The sequence below is a fragment of the Gadus chalcogrammus genome, chromosome 5 (genome assembly GCF_026213295.1).
Source record: "Gadus chalcogrammus isolate NIFS_2021 chromosome 5, NIFS_Gcha_1.0, whole genome shotgun sequence".
Taxonomy (NCBI): Eukaryota; Metazoa; Chordata; class Actinopteri; order Gadiformes; family Gadidae; genus Gadus; species Gadus chalcogrammus.
The window spans coordinates 23,718,202-23,739,400 of record NC_079416.1 but is presented as its reverse complement, the minus strand read 5'-3'; the positions used below and the strand labels follow the sequence as shown (position 1 = coordinate 23,739,400).

At 44.3% G+C, this 21,199-nt stretch overlaps 2 protein-coding genes across 2 annotated transcripts; both read right to left on the bottom strand.

The window, feature by feature from the left end:
- Positions 1–2,863: 2,863 nt before the first annotated feature.
- nkx2.1 (NK2 homeobox 1) lies at positions 2,864–5,170 on the bottom strand. Its single transcript, XM_056590946.1, has 2 exons — positions 4,651–5,170; positions 2,864–4,130 (listed from the first exon to the last, which is right to left on the bottom strand). Exons 1-2 carry the CDS (start codon positions 5,012–5,014, stop codon positions 3,463–3,465), a joined length of 1,032 nt encoding a protein of 343 aa, XP_056446921.1. The 5' UTR covers positions 5,015–5,170; the 3' UTR covers positions 2,864–3,462.
- A 5,267-nt stretch (positions 5,171–10,437) lies between these two features.
- On the bottom strand, positions 10,438–11,280 carry nkx2.9 (NK2 transcription factor related, locus 9 (Drosophila)). Its single transcript, XM_056591409.1, has 2 exons — positions 11,136–11,280; positions 10,438–11,021 (listed from the first exon to the last, which is right to left on the bottom strand). Exons 1-2 carry the CDS (start codon positions 11,278–11,280, stop codon positions 10,438–10,440), a joined length of 729 nt encoding a protein of 242 aa, XP_056447384.1.
- Between the last annotated feature and the right edge of the window lie 9,919 nt (positions 11,281–21,199).

Genomic DNA, 21,199 nt, shown 5'->3' with positions numbered 1-21,199 from the left:
AGTGTGCAGCTTTTCCGTGAAATGTCATCGTGACATAGTCCTACCGTCGGCCGAGGAGTCATCCTCCGTTTGAGTCATGCTAGCAGCACATCTCCGGGTCTGCACTTTTGGTAATGGGAGAAACTAAGGACGATGAACAAAAAACACCCTGGTTCACAAGACCATGAAACATGACTTTATGTTGTCCCAAAAATAAGAAATGTGCGTTTCCCATCAGGGCGGCAGAGGACTGAAGGACGCGTGTCGCTAAAGGCTCAAACACCCCCTGTAGAGCAGTGTTCTGATTTAACACTATTGAAATATTCTCTTATATTCCTGCGCTGCTAGTGACATTTCTGTTCCAAAACGCCGTATTGACCTGGATTTACATCGGGAGATTCTTTGTGCGATCAAATGTATCCGATAGGGACCGAAGCCGAACATGGCCGGATAAGCCATAGGAGCCGTGAAACTCCAGTGTGATTGCTTTGAGATTAGGGACTAATTGCTCGGGGTTCATGGAGAACGACGGACCACAAAGCGAAGAGGGCTCGGGGAGTTACACTGTGGTCCGAATAAAGGGACGGGACGAGAGCACACACGCTTCCAACAAGTCGTTCTCAACAGTTACAAGCCCTATACAAAGACCACACACGGCGCCATGGAAATGGAAATGTAATCCCAAAGATCCTACTTCTTTTCCTGGACAAAACCGTCCCAGCAAATACCAGAAGCTGGTGTCTGATGCTGCTGCTGCTCAGACTTCTTTATTTCACTCCCAAAGTCCAATACGCTTAAGAGTTTCCTGCAGCCCAAAGGGCGGCTCGCCCATGGGACTGGAAAAAAATAATAAAATACTTTCAGAGTTCTACTCGGACCGAAGCATTGCGTTGATTCGGAAATGCTTATGAGCAAATCCTTAGGGACTATACTCGAATTTCGGTTGAATCTCCTTCATGTGGCTGACAACACACGACACCACTAAATCTAGACTGAAAATGCCGAATTCTACTTTCGAATTGAGTCATTGTATAGGCCTATAGTTCGCGCATTCATCAAGCGCACCACCGCACTATCCGCATAAACCTTGGTGCTATACCACCGATATAGATCGGGATAGATGGTCAAAGCTGAACACAAAAATATAGTTCAATACTCGTTGATAAATATAACCTATATGGCCTCATTTCAAAGTCGAGCATTAGCGAAATTGATGTCAAGCGAAAATGCACCTGCCGCCATAATAGAGCTGGGATTGGAAAGGCCCTGTGCGTCTGAACCTTCCCCCCATCCTGCTCATTTATAGGTCGCCCCATTTACCAGGCTATAATTAGATTGTAATACATCATATAGTTATTTCTTAAGGCTATAGCCCTGGTTTCGGTCAACAGATTTGTGTCATAACCTTTAGCCATCATGCTCTGATCGCACTGTAAATACATGAACTCAATGTAAGCTTCTCTACACACAGGATATCTCCTCGCAAATAACCGAACAATAAAAAACAGCAGCAGCAACAATATAAATCGCAAGATATCGGCCGAGTAGACTCCACTATTACCCTTAGGATTTGTTATTATTTAGTATTATTTTAGAACTCTTTATAAATGATGTGCCAATGTCAATGCTATTTTATACAATACGATGACGGCGTCAAATGTATTGTTAAATGTTCGACGTTGTAGAATTCGTTTCTAATTAAATTCGTAGGATTTGCGGTACCTTTTTCAAACTAATGGACCTCATCACATTCTGTCCCGCTACGAGGTGTTTGGCTAAAGCCTTCGTAGGCAATCTCTGCAATATGGTCCGCCACATGGTCCTATAACATTTATTTGGCAACCAAATAATTATTTCTAATATAAATATGAAACCAATGACTTAAGTCGCCAAGTTCTCGGATAAGAGACCCCACAAAACCGGGTCTGTGCGTTGTCCCAGGAGGAGACCCAAGCCACACCAGAACAGAGTTATATCCACCCTTGCATCGAAGGCACGGCGCCTTATCAATGTGAAAGCAAACAGCCTTCAGAGCCATTTTCTCTCCATTTCTTTACTGATTATCGATGAACCGCCTCGCTCCCCTGATAACCTCCATTGAGCCATTGCATTTGTCTCGCGAGTTATTTGAAAGGAATAGCGTGTTGTGTTTGACTAAGGATCTGCATCGATAAGCTTTGAACGGCGGTGTTCTGTTTGATGGCCGCGACACCGCGCCTCTCTGACTCGAGCACGAGCAACGACCCGCGGCTCGACCCCGCGAAAGGATCACGCTTTCGCTCTAAGCGGCTAGAGAGGGCTGTGTGTGCGCCGAACCGGGATTCATAAACTAAATTATACCAAGGCTGCCCTAATCATAGTCGTACAACACTATTACACCATGACGAAATCTGAAATATTTCACACAGTAACAGCTAAATCGAAATGTTTCTGATATTTCCTAGTTATAATAATAAGAACAGCCTAATAACAGTCCTAAGAATAGTAATTATAATATTCATAATCACAACATTTAAAATAACACAAGTAATATTAGTTACAGAAGAAGCCTCTTAGATTGTTGGTGTTATTATTGATTCATGAACCTTCATAAATACTTCAAAAAATACAACCAATAATAATAGCAATAATATGTAAATGTCAACCAACATTAAATTATGTTATTATTATCTTCACTATCATTATTATTATTACTATTAGGCCTATTGTTGTTGTTGTTGTTGTTGTTGTTGTTGTTGTTGTTGTTGTTGTTATTAATGTTGGATTATAATAATGATTATAATAACAATGTTTTCCCCTGACACGAGGCTAATTCAACCATTTCTGGCCAAAATAGACAAAAAGTTAACTGAATTTTGTTTCCATAATTTATTAATAGCACTGTTTGTATTAAGTCAAATGTCTATATAAGTTACATAGAAATTAAACGTACAAATACCAATGGAACGACAACAAATTTGCAATAGCGTCAAAAACTTTATACAACAGATAGCTAAAACTATATATCCTATCGAAACCTTTTACAGAATTATACAGATCTACGGATTACATTAAAGTCTATTATAAACAGCCCCCCTGTGTGTAGACGGGGGGGGGGGGGGGGGGGGGGCGGTGATAGGTGCTGTAGCACCGTAGGCTACCAGGCCCGTGTAAGTGTTCCTGTAGGTTTCACCAAACCAGAGCAGCTACGGTCTATTGGAGCCGAGTCTTCGTTTTTTTCAGCATAAGTTAGATAAATAATTCCCAAAAGTGGATTCACACGTCCGCGGTTAGTAATCAAAAGTTGGTGCTGTGTTTTCGTCCGCCCTTCCTGGTCGGCCTATACTTCACAACAGTCTCGGTCTCTTTAAACGTGAAACGCCATAAGACACCACCAGACGGACCAATTCACTCGGCCGTCATTATATAAATGTACAGTTAATGTGTCGAGTCTTGCCTCTAAGTCGTTTTTCCACAGGCTTGTTGGACAGTGATGCAGTCTCATCACCACGTCCTGCCGTAAAGCAGGGCGGAACACTGCAAAGCGGTCCCGTACTCCCCTCCCGAGGGGTTGAGGTGAGACAGGCCGGCCACCTGGCTCTGCAGGGAGGGCGGACTGTGTTGCACGAGGTCGGGCGAGTGGTCCGTGCTACCCCCCTGCTGGCCCTGGTGCGGCCCGAGCCCACCGCTGTTATTGGACATGATCATGATGTTGGAGCCCTGCTGGTGGAGGCTCTGTCCGGAGGCCGTGGGAGGGTGACCGCTACCTTGACACGGCTTGCCGTCCTTCACCAACACTGGCACGGCCACGCGCCGCGGGGACTGCTGCTGCTGCTGACACGAGCCGTTCTCCTGCTGCATCTGTTGCTGCGACACTTTGTCCTTAGCTTGGCGCTTCATCTTGTACCGGTGATTTTGGAACCATATTTTCACCTGGGTCGGCGTGAGGTGGATCATGCTGGCCAGGTGCTCCCGCTCCGGCGCCGACAGGTACTTCTGCTGTTTGAAGCGCCGCTCCAGCTCGTACACCTGCGCCTGCGAGAACAGCACGCGTCTCTTCCGCCGCGGGGTGCTCGACAGCGGACCCAGGCCCTTCCCGACGTCCGCCAGGGAGCTCAGGCTGCCCATGCTGCCCATGTTCATTCCCGAGGAGGACCCCATGAAGCGGGAAACTGGAAAAAGTGAAACACCACAAAATGTCAGGCCGATCAAAGAAAAAGAAAACACAAATGGCCTATTTTGTTCGTTTTTTTTTATTTTTTATGTTTTCTCTTTATGCGCATGGACGCGCCGTGGAGGATATACGCTTAAGGCAGTAAATCCGGAAGTAGGGCTGGTCAAGGGGGTAGTATTCTTACATTTAGATATGGAATAGGTCGAATGAACATTCAGAAAGGAGAAATAAAAGGCAAAGAAGGGAAAACTCGTCAGAAACTTGCAGTACCTATGTCAAGTGGTTTCAAGTAGGTGGGCAGTGAACGGGGGAATTAAACAGGTGGGTCGCCTTGATAAAGACGGCATCACTTATTCCTGATAGATAAATAAAATAAACAAATGCACACGTATAAATGCCTACCAATAAACACTGTCCCCGACGGTAGTACACGGTGAGCCTTCCTTCCACCACTAGACTCAAACGGCTCACCTGCCCATAACGCACAGAACCAAACGACGGCGGTAGCTTATACTCACTGGTGGAGAAGCGCGGGTCGGGGTTTGCCCCGTACCAGCCGGTGGCCGTGGCACCGCTCCGCATGCCGTCCTGGTACGACTGCAGGTCGCTCATGTTGCCCAGGTTGCCGTTACAGTAGCCGCCCATGGCCGAGTGCGAGAGCTGGGAGACCCCCGCGGCGGTCATGTGGTATGCGGACACACTCCCGTTGTGGCCCATGTGGTGCTGCTGCATGGCCGCCTGAGAGACCTGAGGCTGCCGGTACGAAGTGAGCGGCGCCCCCAAGTTGTTGTTCTCCATACTTACTTTCTTATAGCTCTCCTCAAGGGGACTCAGGATATCGGAAACAGAAAAAGGAGTCGTATGCTTAGGGCTCATCGACATTGTTCTTCTGGGGCTGGAGAGGGGAGAAATCAGAAGGCAAGCGCAATCTCTCCTTCTTTTTTTTGGCCAAAGCCCCTCTGGTTCCTGTTGTCTCAACGTCGATCCGGCTAGATGAAGATGTACTGGAGCGCACTGGAGTCCACCTTAATTGGGTTGAGTGGGAGCTCGGTACTGGCTTTCGTTTGTTTTAGCTGGGTGCCAGGTTTAAGGCTCCCATCAGAGGCGGGGCATCGGTAACAACACAAAGCAGAACCGACTCTCCTTCCCAAAGCGTAATTTCACTCGCTACGCGTTGGCACGACATGCGCGCCCCCTCCTACTCTCCATAACTCGAGGACACATTGTGTATAATCATAACTGCTCAAGTTATCGTAGTGGAAGAATTGTGACGGTCGGGCTGGTAAACAAGCACACTTTCTCCTCGGACTTTTAGTTGCTGTCACAGTTAAACACCAAACTGCACCTTGGGATCGCAGTGACCACAATACACTTTATTAACTCTCGTGATGTTTACGAGGGCCTCTTGATGAAAGGAGGGTCTATATGGACTTGAGGGTTGGAGAACCACTCCGCGTCTGAACAAGCCGCAGTTGAACCACTGACTTTTAATGGCCACGAGAGGCCTCCAGTGATTGCAAGGATTGTTTGTGTTATGCCTTATCGTACTTAGACTTGCAAAAGTGCACTTGCGGGGAGGGAAATTGACTGATAAGTAAATAAATACACATCCGCGTGTTAAGTGCCTGCGTAAATGATTAACCCCTTTTTTTTCTTTGATATCATTGGACGCGCGCAGCATGTACCCAAATCCAGACGCACACTCGGGGATCCATTCAAAATAAAATATAGTCGTGGAGAGAAGAGACCCTCAGGTGAAGTTAACGGCGTTCAAGTGCTCTCCTTCCGCAGACTCACGCCAGGTAGCCGTCGATTGCTTCTTGCCTTAATGCTAAAGGAGCAAGGATAGTTTAAGTCAAGCAACTCAACAAAGTTTTATTGGAAATATCCAGCGCTTGGACTACAATTGGCGGTAGACTCAGAGAAAAGCAGTTTCTTATTTCATAATCGTTTCATTTTGCAGGTTGAGAATGCTACGGCAAAGAAAATGACGTTCGCTGTGACTTGGTTAAGGGTGTTAGTAGAGAAATATTATCACAACCTTATTTAGACTGCCGAAAAACTATTTTTGAAAGAGAGAGAAATGAACAGGAATCAACAATATGTTGATTCATATAGAAACGATTGAAAAATGTAATTAGGCTATCACTAAAAATACTGACAGCAATAAAAAGCAGTAATGACTTTTTAAATGTGCTTATAGTAGCCTACTAAAAACAGTCCAATAATAGTAGGCAAATTATAATAATAATATTAATTATAAATATCAACAACCACAGTTATTAGAATAAATTATGTATTTTTTGTTATATTTTGTATTATTGTAGGCCAACTTAATATTATAATAATATGGAAAACAAAATATTCCAACCTTCACGGGCGACGTGAACAACATTTGAATCGGTGCGTGTATAAAAATGCAATAGAAATGTGTCCAAATTAGTTTTGAAATGTAAGATTAATTTGACACGATTACGTCGCGAACCCAAGGAGGAGGAAACCAGCAGTGCGTCCGAAACACGAGTCCGGCGGTCTACCAGGAAACATCGCCCCGTCCAGGAACCACAGAAACACAGCGTCTTCTGGTGGACCGATCTGTGAAATAACCTCATCTCACTGCCTTTCTTTGGCTAAACCGACCAGCTTTTACAACTGTCTCATAATTCGATATTTTGTATAATGAAAGCCTTCAACATCCTACTATAGATTTGATTTTATACTCAGATTTTGATTCCAGCAGAGTTTTGTAGGTAGCCTATCTTTAGGGCCAACTGATCGTTTACAAGCAATGTGCAGGACATTTTCATCACTGCGCACAGCAGAATGATTATGGAATACACACCTTCCCGTGTGTATCTATTTACCGTCATATAGGGCCTGGTGTGTAAATCGATTATTAGATTATTAGATTAGTGTCAACACATGATGTCATCATTATGCACGTTAGATGTCCGAAGTCTTATCTGTTCTGGAATGGAAAGGAACATGTATTATCCAAATGTGAAAGTGACATTCGATTTAAATTGGTGTTTTTGCCTCCAGATTGCACGCAAATACCATTTAACTCTACATCCCATCTGAGCGCGCGGGCCCCCAGGCCCTTCGACAGCTCTGAACTTGACCTGATATGCAAAGTAGGCTATATTTATTTCCGTGCAATTAGGTTATGCATGTCGTTCTCCATCGTGGAATATGAAATGGAGTTCTTGATTATCTAACCCAGTACACTTGAACTGGAACTCCTTTAATATGGCTAATTAGTGTTAATAAGTTCGAACGTCGGAGCTAATTCATTGAGATAATGAGGACCGTATACCGAACCTCTGTGTTGTTTTAGCTTGGAGATAGCATGCCCCCCCCCCCTCCATATATTAGGTATTATTTATTTCGTTTATCTTATTATTACCGAGTGCAAGTCCATTAAAACGCCGGCGCCTCCGTTTGGGTCAGGGGGGTAGGTTGGTAACGTTTAGCCACCTTTCAGAAAATGTTTGTCAAACCAGACGATATGAAACGTGAGCCAGCGACCCTCCGCACTACCGAGAGGACAGGCCACAAGCAGGCCACTGCGGCCAAGGACTCGATGGGGGTTCGAGGTTCAATGGATTTCCTTCTTTGTGTTGGATTCTTCATTTGTCGAGCTCGACCTCTGGGAAACCTATCTAAAGGAAAAAATACCGACATTGTAGAGGAGCCTTAAAATCCGAGATTACACATGATATAGGCCTGTGAAACACCCAAAGAAAATGTATGTAGGCCTAATATATTTTAGTTAGTTGGTATCTAATAGCTTAAAACAACAATATTCGACTTATTATAACGTTGCGGAACAAGCAGTCCAAATTAGTTTTGCGTGTATGGGCTCCATCAAACAAAAGCCACTATCTACAGTGAGGCCTTTGGATAAAGGTCAACATGTTTGAATAGCAGGTTATTTTCCTCTCCCACCATAGGAGAGGAGATCAAAGTGGAGGCGAAGAAAATATTGTGGGGGTATTTGCAGAGCCACACCAGCCACACCTGGTCCACACCTTTTCGAGCAAATACGACTTACCGCACGCGTTTTACCGACGGCCAGTGGTTCTACCCCGGAGAGGGCTGACGTCACACCGCGTCAGCATCCATGGCCGCCCCCCAGATTCTGGCCGAGCTGAGCCGTCAGCTCTTACGAGGTCGGCCGTGATTTTAGAACCAAGCCAAAACCACCAACCTGTGGTCCGTGGGTAAAGCCCGACCCCTAGCGGCCATCTCATCACCACACGCCTACAACAAGTGGGGTTCACGAGTTTGTGGCCCTTCACGGCCATACCATGTGTTATACTGCCATCTGGTGGAAATATAAACGACCAACTATGTTCGATATAGGCTGCTCCTGAGTGAATCAGCTCACCGAATTGCTAAACTAACTAACACGTGTATGCAATCGTTGCAACTGAAACAATCTGCAGTGAAAACGTGCCTCAATGGAGCACCGTTGAGTTCCATAAGCCAGTGGTGCTAATTCGGTAACAAACGATCGAATAAATCGATGTATCCTCTAGAATTAAGAACATCTAAACAAAATGTATTCTGCAAATATAATAATAAACACGCCCATTAGTAGATCTGATTGTAGCGCATTGGACACGATAGGGACCTATTCTACAGTGAACGGATTACACTCTCGAATCGAGGCCTGATGTAGACCAACGAGTGAAGCTGTAGGATGCGCAGGCCTAATACCTATCCCTGCTTTACAGATCATTCTTCTGGCCAACCCCCAAAACCAATGGCAACCTCTAAAAGCCGGTCTTTGTCACCCCTAAAACCCACGGCGCTCTAAAACACCATTGTGTAGTTAAACCTCATAAATTTGTCGCGGAGACTGATTAAACATCACGAGAACTGAAACACTAAAGATTTTGTCTAGGTCCCCTTTTGGGTGCCGGACAATGGTCCATTCACGGTGGGACACAGGGACAAAAAGGGTGTTTAAGGGGAGACGCATCGCGCTGAGGGGTTCGGCCAGTCCCTCCATATGTGATGCAAGGTGGCCCGGGCGGGCGGACAAAGGGCCAGGTGACAGAGACGACGAGCACAGGGTCACAGGACGAGCAAACAACATTATGGAGGTCGTGAAACGAGACGCCCCTCTCTTGTATTTCCCCCCATTTCATCCATTGCACATTTTAGTATGACAAGCATGGAACATGCGGCACCCATTATATGGTGTTTAAACACCGTTTAAACAAAACGTCCGAAGAATCTTCTATACTTTCGATTGAAATATATGCGTTGTATCCTCGGAAGCATCTTATTTAGTAATTATTAAATGATCCATTATGCAAAAAGTTCTGCGTTATAGCATACTTGCATAACAGAGACCATCAAAGCAAAATTGAGGTGGGATAGGTTTAAATTATTTGGGCTATAGGTTATATGTTATTTTTTTGGCCTGGCTTTGCGATACCATCAAATACGAAATATTATACTTTTACTACGTAAGACGAATGGCACGAATTTAACTAATTGGAACTAATTTGGCGACTAACAAAACGCGTATTTGGTCCGAGTGAAAAGCCGCCTGGAACCTTACTCCACAATGGGCCGTTCTGCTGAGGTCACCGTGTTGACTGTGTATTCTCATGATAACGCCATCCATTCCTTTTAGACACACAGTGTTTGCTCAGCTTTTAGCCCCCTGGATTTAGTTTAACATTACAAAACCATCATCTCGGCTTGGTTTAGGCCTCTATGTTTTAGTTTGACCATCACAGCCACCACTCAGGTTGGTGGAGTGTGGAAACGTATTTCAACGTGAGATGTCGAGTTATGTAATGGTTGGTCGAATGTTTGGACACGTGTTTGGACTCAATGTCCTCGAAACGACATTCGTCTGATTGATATAATAAATGGAAGAAATACAAACGATTTAAACAATTCTGGCCTTTAATGAAAGGCTACTTCAATGCAACAAATTATATATTTTCATTCAAACATTTAGGTTAATACTTTTATATTGCTGCTACATATCTACGGCCTATTGTCCATTTAACATTAGTATACAAATATGGAATTCAACGACAACAACGAATGAACAAAAAAATATATAGGGCCAAATAGTGAACCCAGATGAGAAAATATCAACATTATGGTTTCAAAATAGCCACAGTCATTTGTAACAAAATAAAATGTGCAAAATGTTTTTCTTCTATTGAAAATCTACAAATGTTTAAGTGGCTGTAAATGTCTCAAAAGCAGACGCTCAGATGCAGTTGCATTTGATGCAGTTCTAAATGAGCTTTTTCGGCCGCACGAGGCCTTCATTACTTAAAGGCACTGAAGTGAACTGAATTGTTCCAAAGGTCTCTCCACACGAACGCATGTCTGGATTCGGCTGGGCTGGCAAAGTGCTGGTATCTGGGCGCGAGGGCGACCGTGGACGCGTGCTGGAAAGACGGGTAGGACGCCATGGAGAAGGAGGGTGCGTGAGAGGCACCGGGCGCCATGCAACCGTCCCGATCCGCGTCAAATAAGGAGCTCTGATAAGGCTTTCCGTCCCGAACCAGAATCGGCACGACGACTCTGCGCAGCATTTGAGATTGGGCCATTTCCTGCGAGGCCTCGGCGCGTCCTCTCTTCATCTTGTAGCGGTGGTTCTGGAACCAGATCTTCACCTGCGTCGGCGTCAGGCCGAGCAGGTGCGCTAGATGCTCGCGCTCCGGGGCCGACAGGTACCGCTGCTGGCGGAACCGTCGCTCGAGCTCGAAGGTCTGGGCCTTGGAGAAGAGCACGCGGCGTTTCTTCTTCTTACTGTTGGCGGATGAGTTCTGGTCGGACTCTGAGTCCGCGGCGGATTCTTCGGGTTTGGTGGAATCGGGGGACGCCTCAAGGCCGCCTTCGTCCGAAGCTGATAACAAACAAATGCACATTAAAAGGTTAATCTTTAAATAGATTTAAAAACGCACGTTGGATCATGAGACAATCATCACATCAGAAAAAACACAGCGCAGCGAGTACTTACACATATAAGGACTCCCGCCGTAGTCTATCCAGGAGGAATAGTGCGAGCTGGGGCGCGAGAGGACTGGAGCCGCCTCGGACTCATGCTCGGGAAGATCCAGAATGCTCCGGACGGAAAAACTCAATTTTGTTGGCACGTTGGCCATTGCGTCAGGAATAATCGAAAACGTGTGCGTAAAACCTTTCCCAAATTCAGAAATATTCTTCTCAAAGAACTGGAAACAACCGTGGGAGTAAACACTACTTGCGGATCTTCTCCACTTGAGAAGTTGGAGTTTGCGCGTCGAACGGTCGCTGTCACAACACCCTAACGCAGAGTGGCGATGTGTGCGCGGAGGCTCAGTGTTTATATAAACAGCACTTCAGGAGGCAAACACGGGGTCGCTTCTCTCCTCAGGGGGGGTACGCTAAGCACCTGAAAAGCTCGAGTGCTGTCACCCAATGGCGGTAGGTGTGGCGGCCCCGGGGATAACAAGCAGCAGCTCCTCAACAATGACCGAAGGAAACACTCGTCATCATTACAGATTCGTCTCGTATCGTCAAACTGGGGGGAAGAGATAATGGTAATTGTTGCGGGTGAATCACGTCTTGGGTGGCAAGTGACAACGAGGCCCATCCCATATACCCCCCCCCCACCCCCCCCCCCACCCACCACCTCCCTGCACTCCATCCACAGAGAAAAAAAACCGTGTCTAATATTTGCATGCAAAGTGAGCAATTAGCGAGCCATGTCTCGAGTTGGTTTAGCTAATACATTTATGACCCTGGGTTATTGTAAAGGCGTATTAATAAGACCTGAAGGTTGGAGAATTTCAAGTATGTGGGCCCTCACAGCACGAGGATGTGGCAAGAAATACTTCCAAGATAAAACGTCCCATTTTATTTATGAGCATTTCTAACACATCCAATACGCCTAAATTTAATTATATATATATATATATATATATATATATATATATATATATATATATATATATATATATATATATATATATATAGTCATATAGTCATATAGTCATATAGTCATATAGTCATATAGGCCTATTAAATAAAACGTGGATGTTCAACTTGAACATTTTCTTAACTTTCCGACTTTCTTAATGTTCTGGGGTTGCAGAGGTTGGGTTCTTTATCATTACACGTTTTTCTCTTCCCCATAACTTTGTATTTATTTATTCCTCCACACATTTTCTTTATTTGGGGACCATAAGTCTCCATTAAATGCTGTGTTATAGGTGGGCAGTGAGATATCTGCCTCAGACGTGGCAGGAGAGACCCAGTCCGCGGGAGGAGGAGAGTGGACATGCTTCTCAGTCGTCCTGGGTGGTCGTACATGCCAGCCAGCGGAGGACAACAAAGGGGGAAATGTTGCCCCGCGTCCGAGGCCCGTTGGAAGCATTTGTTCCAGTCAAGATTTTGCATTTGTTCAGTCCCGCAATAATGCCTGATTGACGCCCGGCACAATGCCCTTTAACGCTCCAGGATAAATCCGAGCTTGTTCCTTGTTGTCATGGTTGTGAATGGGGCTGAATGGGATGCGGGCCGCTATCTACTGCTCCACGTCTATACGGCCGCCAAGTCTATAGTCCAAAGCAATATTACATATGGGATTTGGGACGGTTGGGACCCATTAAATTCCTTTTACTTTTTCACGGTTCAACAAAGTCCCAAGCCTTCCCATATGGACGGAATGAAATAGCCTATCCCCTTTACGCACAAACCGAGTCAGAATAGTATAACAATTCCATTAAACTCTTAAGTAATTAGATCGTAAGGGATAGTCTTTCACTCCGATGCCATAAACAGATTGTGGTTCGCCGGGACTCGGGGTCAAGAGCGTTAAGTTCTGCGGCCGCGCAGTGTACACAGCGGCGGATTACAGTAGCGGGGCTGAGGAGTGCACCGAACACACTCGAGTTGAGGGCCAAACACTGCAAGGCAAAGAGAAGTCATGTCCGAAGAGCGGGAATCTCTGCCCACATTGATCTGCGAGCCCCTTAATCTATTTAACACCCGCCGGCTCCAGCCCGAGTGGGCCCTCGGAAACACCCAAGAGCTCTCCACCATCAAATATTGACTCTTGTTGTTACTCTCCCTCGGCAGCCTCCTTTCAGACGCCACTTTCTCTCTCGGCTGCAGCCTCGTCGTACGACCCGAGGCCGGAGAGCTGTGCTGCGCAATCCGAAAAAATAAAATAAAACTAAGCCCTGAATATTTTCAATTTCACCAATATATTAAACAAACATGGCCTCTGTAATGACATTAACTTCAGGGCACAAGCACATAGAACGAGAACCACCAGACCATCCGTAGTAATCGAATCAAAACCGTCCGCTCCTGCTTCTGCACAATGAACTTTGGGTGAAAACCCAAAGTATTCTTTAGTGTTCCCACGTTGTTTGCTAATCAATATTACATCACATAGCGCACAATGTGCGTCACGGCTGCACCTGCCTCTCGGTGCCAGCAACCAGCGTCAATTATATTATCCATTGTCTCTGGAGGGGGGAGAGAGAGAGAGAGAGAGAGAGAGAGAGAGAGAGAGAGAGAGAGAGAGAGAGAGAGAGAGAGAGAGAGAGAGAGAGAGAGAGAGAGAGAGAGAGAGAGAGGGATAGAGAGAGAGAGAGGGAGAGAGAAATATATCTGTTTATAGGAGATGCTAATTGTAATTTTTATATATCCTACATTTTACTTTTCATATATTGAGTCCTAGTATAAAATTTGATATGCATACATTTTGTTTTGATCACCTGCTTTGGCAATGTAGGCCTACATTTTTATTTCTCATGCCAATAAAGCTTATTTAACTTGAAATTGACTGAGAGCGAGAGAGAGAGAGAGAGAGCGAGAGAGAGCGAGAGAGCGAGAGAGAGAGAGAGAGAGAGAGAGAGAGAGAGAGAGAGAGAGAGAGAGAGAGAGAGAGAGAGAGAGAGAGAGAGAGAGGGGGAGGGGGGGGAGAGAGGAAGAGAGAGAGAGAGAGAGAGAGAGAGAGAGAGAGAGAGAGAGAGAGAGAGAGAGAGAGAGAGAGAGAGAGAGAGAGAGAGTCATTGTCCATTCTGTTTTTGAAACGGGATCTTGCGTATCCGTCCTCGAGCTGCGGCCCTTTCAGCAGGCCTACTAAAGGATATCAGTGTTGACATATCAGTTATAGTTAAAGCGGATTGTTTAGCCAACATTTGAGGTTCTACTTTTGTGAGTAATTTATTAACCGTTACGAAAAAGTGAATTTTATACCCAGATGGTCGACAAACACCCCATAGGGCCCCCATTATATTCTACTTGTTGTTTGGCAAGCATTTACATTTTGAATCACAACTTGGTAGCCTAAATACAGAGACGCCGAGGTTTCAAAATGATTGACAAATCAGAATTATGTCAAGCATTATTTTACCCTTGATTAAGTCAAATCATTCTAATAAAACATGCAGAGTTGTTATATAGCCTATATTTTAAAAATGGATTTAAAAACTCAAACGAACATATGCGTAGGAGTCATTTACAATGTATTGAATAATATACAGTTAAGTATATTAACTAATAACTGTTTAGTTCTATCTTCATGTGTTGATGCTGTGTATGCACTTTTGTGTTGCAGCTGTAAGATTTTCGATTATTATTTTTCTTCCAAAAACAGCATTTATGTTTACATATCCAATAGCGAACAAATAACTCAGACAGCTTAATGGACCATTTTTCCTAGATAAATGCATAGCTCGGGGTCCAAATCTTACTCTAAACATAGATGTTTGTAGATGTCAATGCATACATCACCCACCAGCTGGTGGCTACATTCTATAAGCACTGGTCAACTATAATTGTTTATAGGACTGTTGGTTATGATGCTACTTTGTTAAAGCCGTTATATGCGTTGACCATGAATGGGAGCTTGCCCTAGAATCGGACAAGAGAGTAGGCCTTTATATTTTAATCTGGAAAGTAATGTTCTCTGAAGCTCCTTATGGGACATATAATTTTATCCGCTTCCAATATGTGAGTTTGCTCAAGCGAAAATGTATTTGTAATTATCGGGAAAAAGCAAAACGCACATCACGAAACTAAATCAAATCATTTCAGTTGAATTGCACCCGCTTGGACAGGCGTGACACTCTGCTGCCCCCATGAGGGTGTGGTCGGAATAGCATTTAGTATTTGAATTTACACCAGCTTGTGAAGAACTGTTAATTCAGAAAGGTTGGCTCAGTGCCTATTGATATATCTACTAAAGCAGAAACAGAGATAGGCTAGAAGACTCCATCGGCGCTCAAATAAAAGTTAGAGACAATAAACTAAAACAATTAAATGAATCGTAATTCATATAAAAAACATTGTGCAGTGCGAAATAAGCAACTATAAATTCAACGCGGGCAGTTGCCAAAAGAGGCTCACACCAAAGTGTTAAACTAAAACCAGGCTTGGGTATGAGGGGACATATCATAGTCAGCTCATAAAGTGGGCCGACAGAAAAGTACTTTTCTCCCCGCTCGGTCTGGCCCGAAAGAGGGACAGCGACCTTTCATCATGCCTCGCAGAAGTCTCTTCTTATATATAATCCTGCAACCCTAAACTGATGTATAATCTGGAGTAGGCTATTATTATATTATTTTTCGCCAAACCAAAATCGTCAGATTCGTCAGTGCCTTTCTATCACCCAGGAGCAACGTGTCTGTCATCTCATCCCAATGGTCAACCATAGGTTTAGTCCCATTCAGTGGCGTAACTATCGGTAAGCAGGGTATGCGGGCGCGAATGGGCCCGGGCCAATCAGGGCCCCCCAAAAAAAATAAAAATAAAATCGCTCCATACCCCCCCCCCCCCGTCAACAATCGTAACGAAGCCCCCCGGGGGGGGGGGGGGGGGGCGCCTTGAACATCCTGCATACGGGCCTGTCGTTGCCTTGTTACGCCACTGGTCCCATTGATAAATATTGAAGGTATATGCAGTAGGCCTACACAAATGCATCAGAATGTATCAGCATAAGGAGAAAATACCAAAAACCAAGATTACAATCCTACTACTATAATAGCAGGCCTGTCGCACCAGCTACTCAAGTTACTCAAGTGCGCATGTGCCAAGCGCGAACGCATATATACACCGCAAGCACGCACACGCGCACGAACATGCACGGAAACGCACACACATGCGCACACACCACACACACACACACACACACACACACACACGCACGCACGCACGCACGCACACACACACACACACACACACACACACACACACACACACACACACACACACACACACACACACACACACACACACACACACACACACACACACACACACACACACACACACACACAAGCATGCGCACACACTTGAATGCATAGTAGCCTATCCTACACTTTCCATTGAACAATTACCCCTGTTTATTACAACTAGAGGTTGAGAGCGCGCAGTGCGTGCGCAAAAACTCTAGTTTGTATAAAAGAGGCAGAAACCAATGTTTATCATGTATATCTCAGCTTTTAAAGATGTATCTTAACAATTACAATGTAGTGGTAGGCCTACTAACTGGGCTACTGGTAAGCCTATGATTCTTGGATAGAAGTTATAACATAACGCAAGCTTTTAAACAGTTGGCTAACAATGTTAATGAATGAACATCATTGATTCATATACAATCAGCATGTTGTTCAGAGCATCTTTCAGCATATTTTTGTTTCTGAAATAAACCTGGGATTAAAAAATGGGGATACAATTGTAAGCCTACTACTACTACTTCTAAGCAATGTTACAAAATTACAAAAAGCCGCAACTAGTATTCAGGAAGAACAAATTAAATATGTAGCTCACCGTTTGTTGTATCGCTATTGTCCACAAGATGGCGCCAGTGCATCATGGAAGAATAATGCAGCCGCTTGGGCAATAGAGGCTCTGACTTTAGTGTTACTTGGCACATACAAGGAACGTGAAAACAGGATCCATTTAAGTAGCGCACAGAGCAAGGTTCACGCATTTTCTAATGGATTATGGGAATTACATATATCCGGCCAAAATACATTTTGTTGACAAGCACAGTTCAAACATCTTTTATAGTCCATTCCACCGAGTCTCGGTGTGTCTTTAAAATTCCACCCATTTAGACGTGGGCCATATTCAAGCTTCTGTAAAACACCCACCGCAATGAAGGGCCTTACTACCTTGTGCCTTGTGTCGACGCTGCAGATGATTTACCGCGACCGCCGCCCCTGCGGTGCGGTGCGGTGTCCGTACAGCAACGAGGGCTCAGGTGAACGTTAACGTTCCACTACGGTTTTGGAGGAGGGGGCTACACTAGGCCTATAGTTGATGTGATTAGTCCCATAGGCGAAGAGCATGGGCCTCTTCGATTCAGTGTCGTGGTTATAAGATCAGTAATTGTTTATTGTGGATGTGGTTTTGTTTTGTGTTACATTTGGCCGGGTCCGAGCTTAATGGGTCGGTGTGGTCATAGATCAGCTAAGCATCACTGCCGGTTCAGACCGTAGGCTATTTACCGGTTTACACATCTGAGGAAATCACAGCCTGTCCCACCGAGAAGAGAAACGGGAGGCCTGCAGTTGAAATAGGGCCCAGTGCTGTCACCTTGATTGAAATACTTCGCTTAAGCAATGCAAAGGATTGACACAGTATGGGCATGTCTCGAGCCAGTTCTGCATTGTATTCCTGTACTTTTTTTCCTCGGCGAGTCGAAACATTGGCGTGACAAAAAAATGAGTAGGATGCATGTTGGTTTGGCTCCTCCTACGTTCATCAGAATCAATAAGCAAACTAAATCAACTCAAAGGCACAACAGAGCTAAACATGTAGGCCTATTGTTAATAAGCTCCTAACTATTTTCAATATTATTCATATCAAGTTATAATTAAGATGCCATCCACAGCAGATAGACATATACTCCCTCAAAACTCCATAAATGCAATTATTCAGTTAACTGATTGGAAGAAGATCAACTAGCTCAATGCTGCAATGTTTATTTAAATTTTTATCGTTTGCTTCTCGTGGGCTTGTACCAAGCAGTGTGTGCATGAACAACGACGCATAAACCAACTGGATGTCAGCTAAAGGCCTTAAAGTACCACCAGGCTTTGATGTGTGCAGGCCTATGTGTTTAATTACATTAGCCGGCCCGCTACGTCCAATAAAACCGAGATGGAATGTAGGCCTAATGATATCATATTCTACGTATACCCTTGCTGGAATGTGCAGAGGTCATTTTCAGTCCCTTGTGTTTGTACATATATGTGGTCATTCAATAGTGGAAGAGTCAGTCCGTTGCCCACATCACGACAACCCAAACCTTTAGTGCGGTCTTCTCCTCTCTGTCTCTCAGGCCACAACACCGATGACGGAGATTGCACTTTTGATGCATGTCACTGCAGGGTCGCTGTCTGACTGGACAGAGACTGCTCCAAATTAGAGCGGAACGCAATATTTAATCCTAATGGAGCCCAGGTGCCAGACGAACACATGTCAGAGTGATGGATGCTAAAATGTGTCGTAAATATTGTGACTTTTTGTCCCCTACCCACGAGAACCCGAGCCCCGGGCTCTGAAACACGACTACATACGTCGTTAACCTGCGTTCGTCCTCATTAAGGCCCCACTAAAGTTACTGGGCCGCTCAACCTCGGAGAAGTGCTAAACTATAAAAAGGAATTTAATGGTGTCACTGCTCCTCTCACAATATAGCTCAAAGTCATCAATTCTGGTTCTAAGGGGGCTCGGGGCGTAGCATCGAGGGCACATCTAGGGAATACAGAATCCTCCTCTCGTTTCAGGGTTAAGACCATCAGGGGGTTCGAACCGCCACACTGCGATACACTAAAACAAAAGGCTCCGTGAAGGCCAGTCGTTTAGCGGAGGAGTCACATGTTCGAAGCCCTTCGGTAGACCGACATGGAGCTGGCCGAACCCCTTGGCAGGGGTCCCGCTGCCTGACCTCCCGCGGTCGGTCAGGCCGTGTGATGGTGTGGGGGACGAGGGAGAGACGAGGAGACCACAGAGGGAGTCAGCGCGGCTGGGTTACCGACGGTTAAAATGTCTGTTATATGTTAAGGACGATTGATGGAACGCGGTGGATAATATCGATTTGTCGAACACATTTTTTCTCAGATGGGTCTGATTATTCTTCATTATAACCCTTTTACAAAACCAAAACAAATTGAGTGCTGTGAATTTACTCAAGGATTTTCCTGCAATATGTGTTGGCCTAGCTGGATGATGATAATAATAATATTTATTATTATTATTATTATTATTATTATTATTATTATTATTATTATATCAGCACCGATGATTGAACAGGGCCTACTAAATGGGCCGTATGGAATAAACAAATGTACGCTGTCCGATGGAAATATCGGCAATTATGTCACTTTATATATGATATAACATTAAATTGCCTATTTATTTTCGCTGAAAATGACTTTTTGTCACGTTGACGAATGTAGTTGACCTATCTCCTCAGTTTCCGCCATGGACTCAGTCGATGAGGGGAACCACCAAAGACATGGTGATGCAACACTTTGTCTACAAGGGTATACAGCTTGATCTTATATGCCAATAGCCTAATGGTCAAGCCTTTTAAGTGAGGCTAATTACATTGCCCGAAATCTGAAACGTAGCCTGTATGTAAATATGCACGATTTCCCACCATAAACATAGCCTTTGGTAATGGATGACTCAAGTCCACTAATCACCAATAATCAAATTTTACATTATTATCAACAAAGACCCAATCAGGCCTTGTATTTAGGCCTACATTAAGTTATACCAAGATAATCACCAGGGTTAATACGACTGATTAAAAAATATATAGTTCAAAGTGGCTCTGCCATAGGCCTACAATGTCGCATAAATCCTGGTTCAAACTCGATGTCTAAGCACCTATTGTCATCGTGGATTTGGATCCGATTCGTTTGATTACCGAAACAACCTCAAAGGCAATAAACAGCATTTGGGTGGTTGCGGGACAAGTTGGATTTAGATTAGGCTAATTGTAGCCTGACCTTCTTTGTAGATTCGTCATTATTCTCAATAGTTTTCATCAAATTGCCATTTCTACTGATAGAAAAAGGCCGTATTGATGATCGAATGCATCTGAGAAATAAGTAGGCATTGCTCTAAATTCAATAGTAATAAAAATAATACTTAATACAATTATACTATATAGCCTACTACTAATACTAAAACGAATGATAATGTGATACCTACTCATAAATAAAATACTTAATTATAATATTAAAAACAATACGCTACTCTGGAGGGCCCCTAGAATATGGGCCTTTACAATGTTGGACACGAAGTGCGATTTATTCAATATAAATATTTACATAAATTAACAAATAAGACAATGAAAATTCATGCTATTTTAAATATCCCACGATATTCCCACGAAATATTTCTGGCTGATGCCACCAAGATCAGATAATTGACAAATATTTGTTGAACATCTTGAATAAATTAGATCCGTTTTATGTTAGATATGGGGTAGGGACAACCCCATATCGTACATCAAACGGATCTACATTAGGCGTCATTTTCATAATGTATGGCGAGCCAGCGGTGTGACCTTGTTACCGTGGTCCTGAGTTGGCCTCGGGGATGTTTTATTAGACCGCCTCAGCCTATGGAGCCTATTATTTACTGTCCGTCCCCGTGCGTTCCTCCCGGACGCGTGCAGCTGCAGTTGGCTCAGCCTTTCCACCATGTCACTCATCGTCTGTTCTGGGGAACCTCCATTAGCAGTGCAGCATGTCTTGACATAGCTCCTGGTTAATTGAGATGTAGAAGAATCGGGTTGGCTTGGCATTTAAATGCACTTGAATGTTGACATATTGCCCAACGCACTAATCCGCTTATGGCTTCTGTCGGCTGGTGCCATCTCTCAATAGGTTGGTATTAGAGCCGAGGAAACTATTTATTATTTTAGTTTTTCTTTCTTCGTGATCTTCACAAAAGAACGTTTAGGTTTAAAGTAATGAGACTAGGCTATTACACAGCTATCCATCATTAAATTACACTATTTCTTTATTGTTTCAATTATTTTACAAATGGTGGTTTAATCCT

Excerpts from the sequence above, each read along its gene's own strand:
- nkx2.1 (XM_056590946.1), bottom strand. The coding sequence starts at position 5,014 with ATGTCGATGAGCCCTAAGCATACGACTCCTTTTTCTGTTTCCGATATC. Across the intron at positions 4,131-4,650 it reads CGACCCGCGCTTCTCCACCA|TTTCCCGCTTCATGGGGTCC; the intron begins GTGAGTATAAGC and ends CACTTTTTCCAG.
- nkx2.9 (XM_056591409.1), bottom strand. The coding sequence starts at position 11,280 with ATGGCCAACGTGCCAACAAAATTGAGTTTTTCCGTCCGGAGCATTCTG. Across the intron at positions 11,022-11,135 it reads CGGCGGGAGTCCTTATATGT|CTTCGGACGAAGGCGGCCTT; the intron begins GTAAGTACTCGC and ends GTTTGTTATCAG.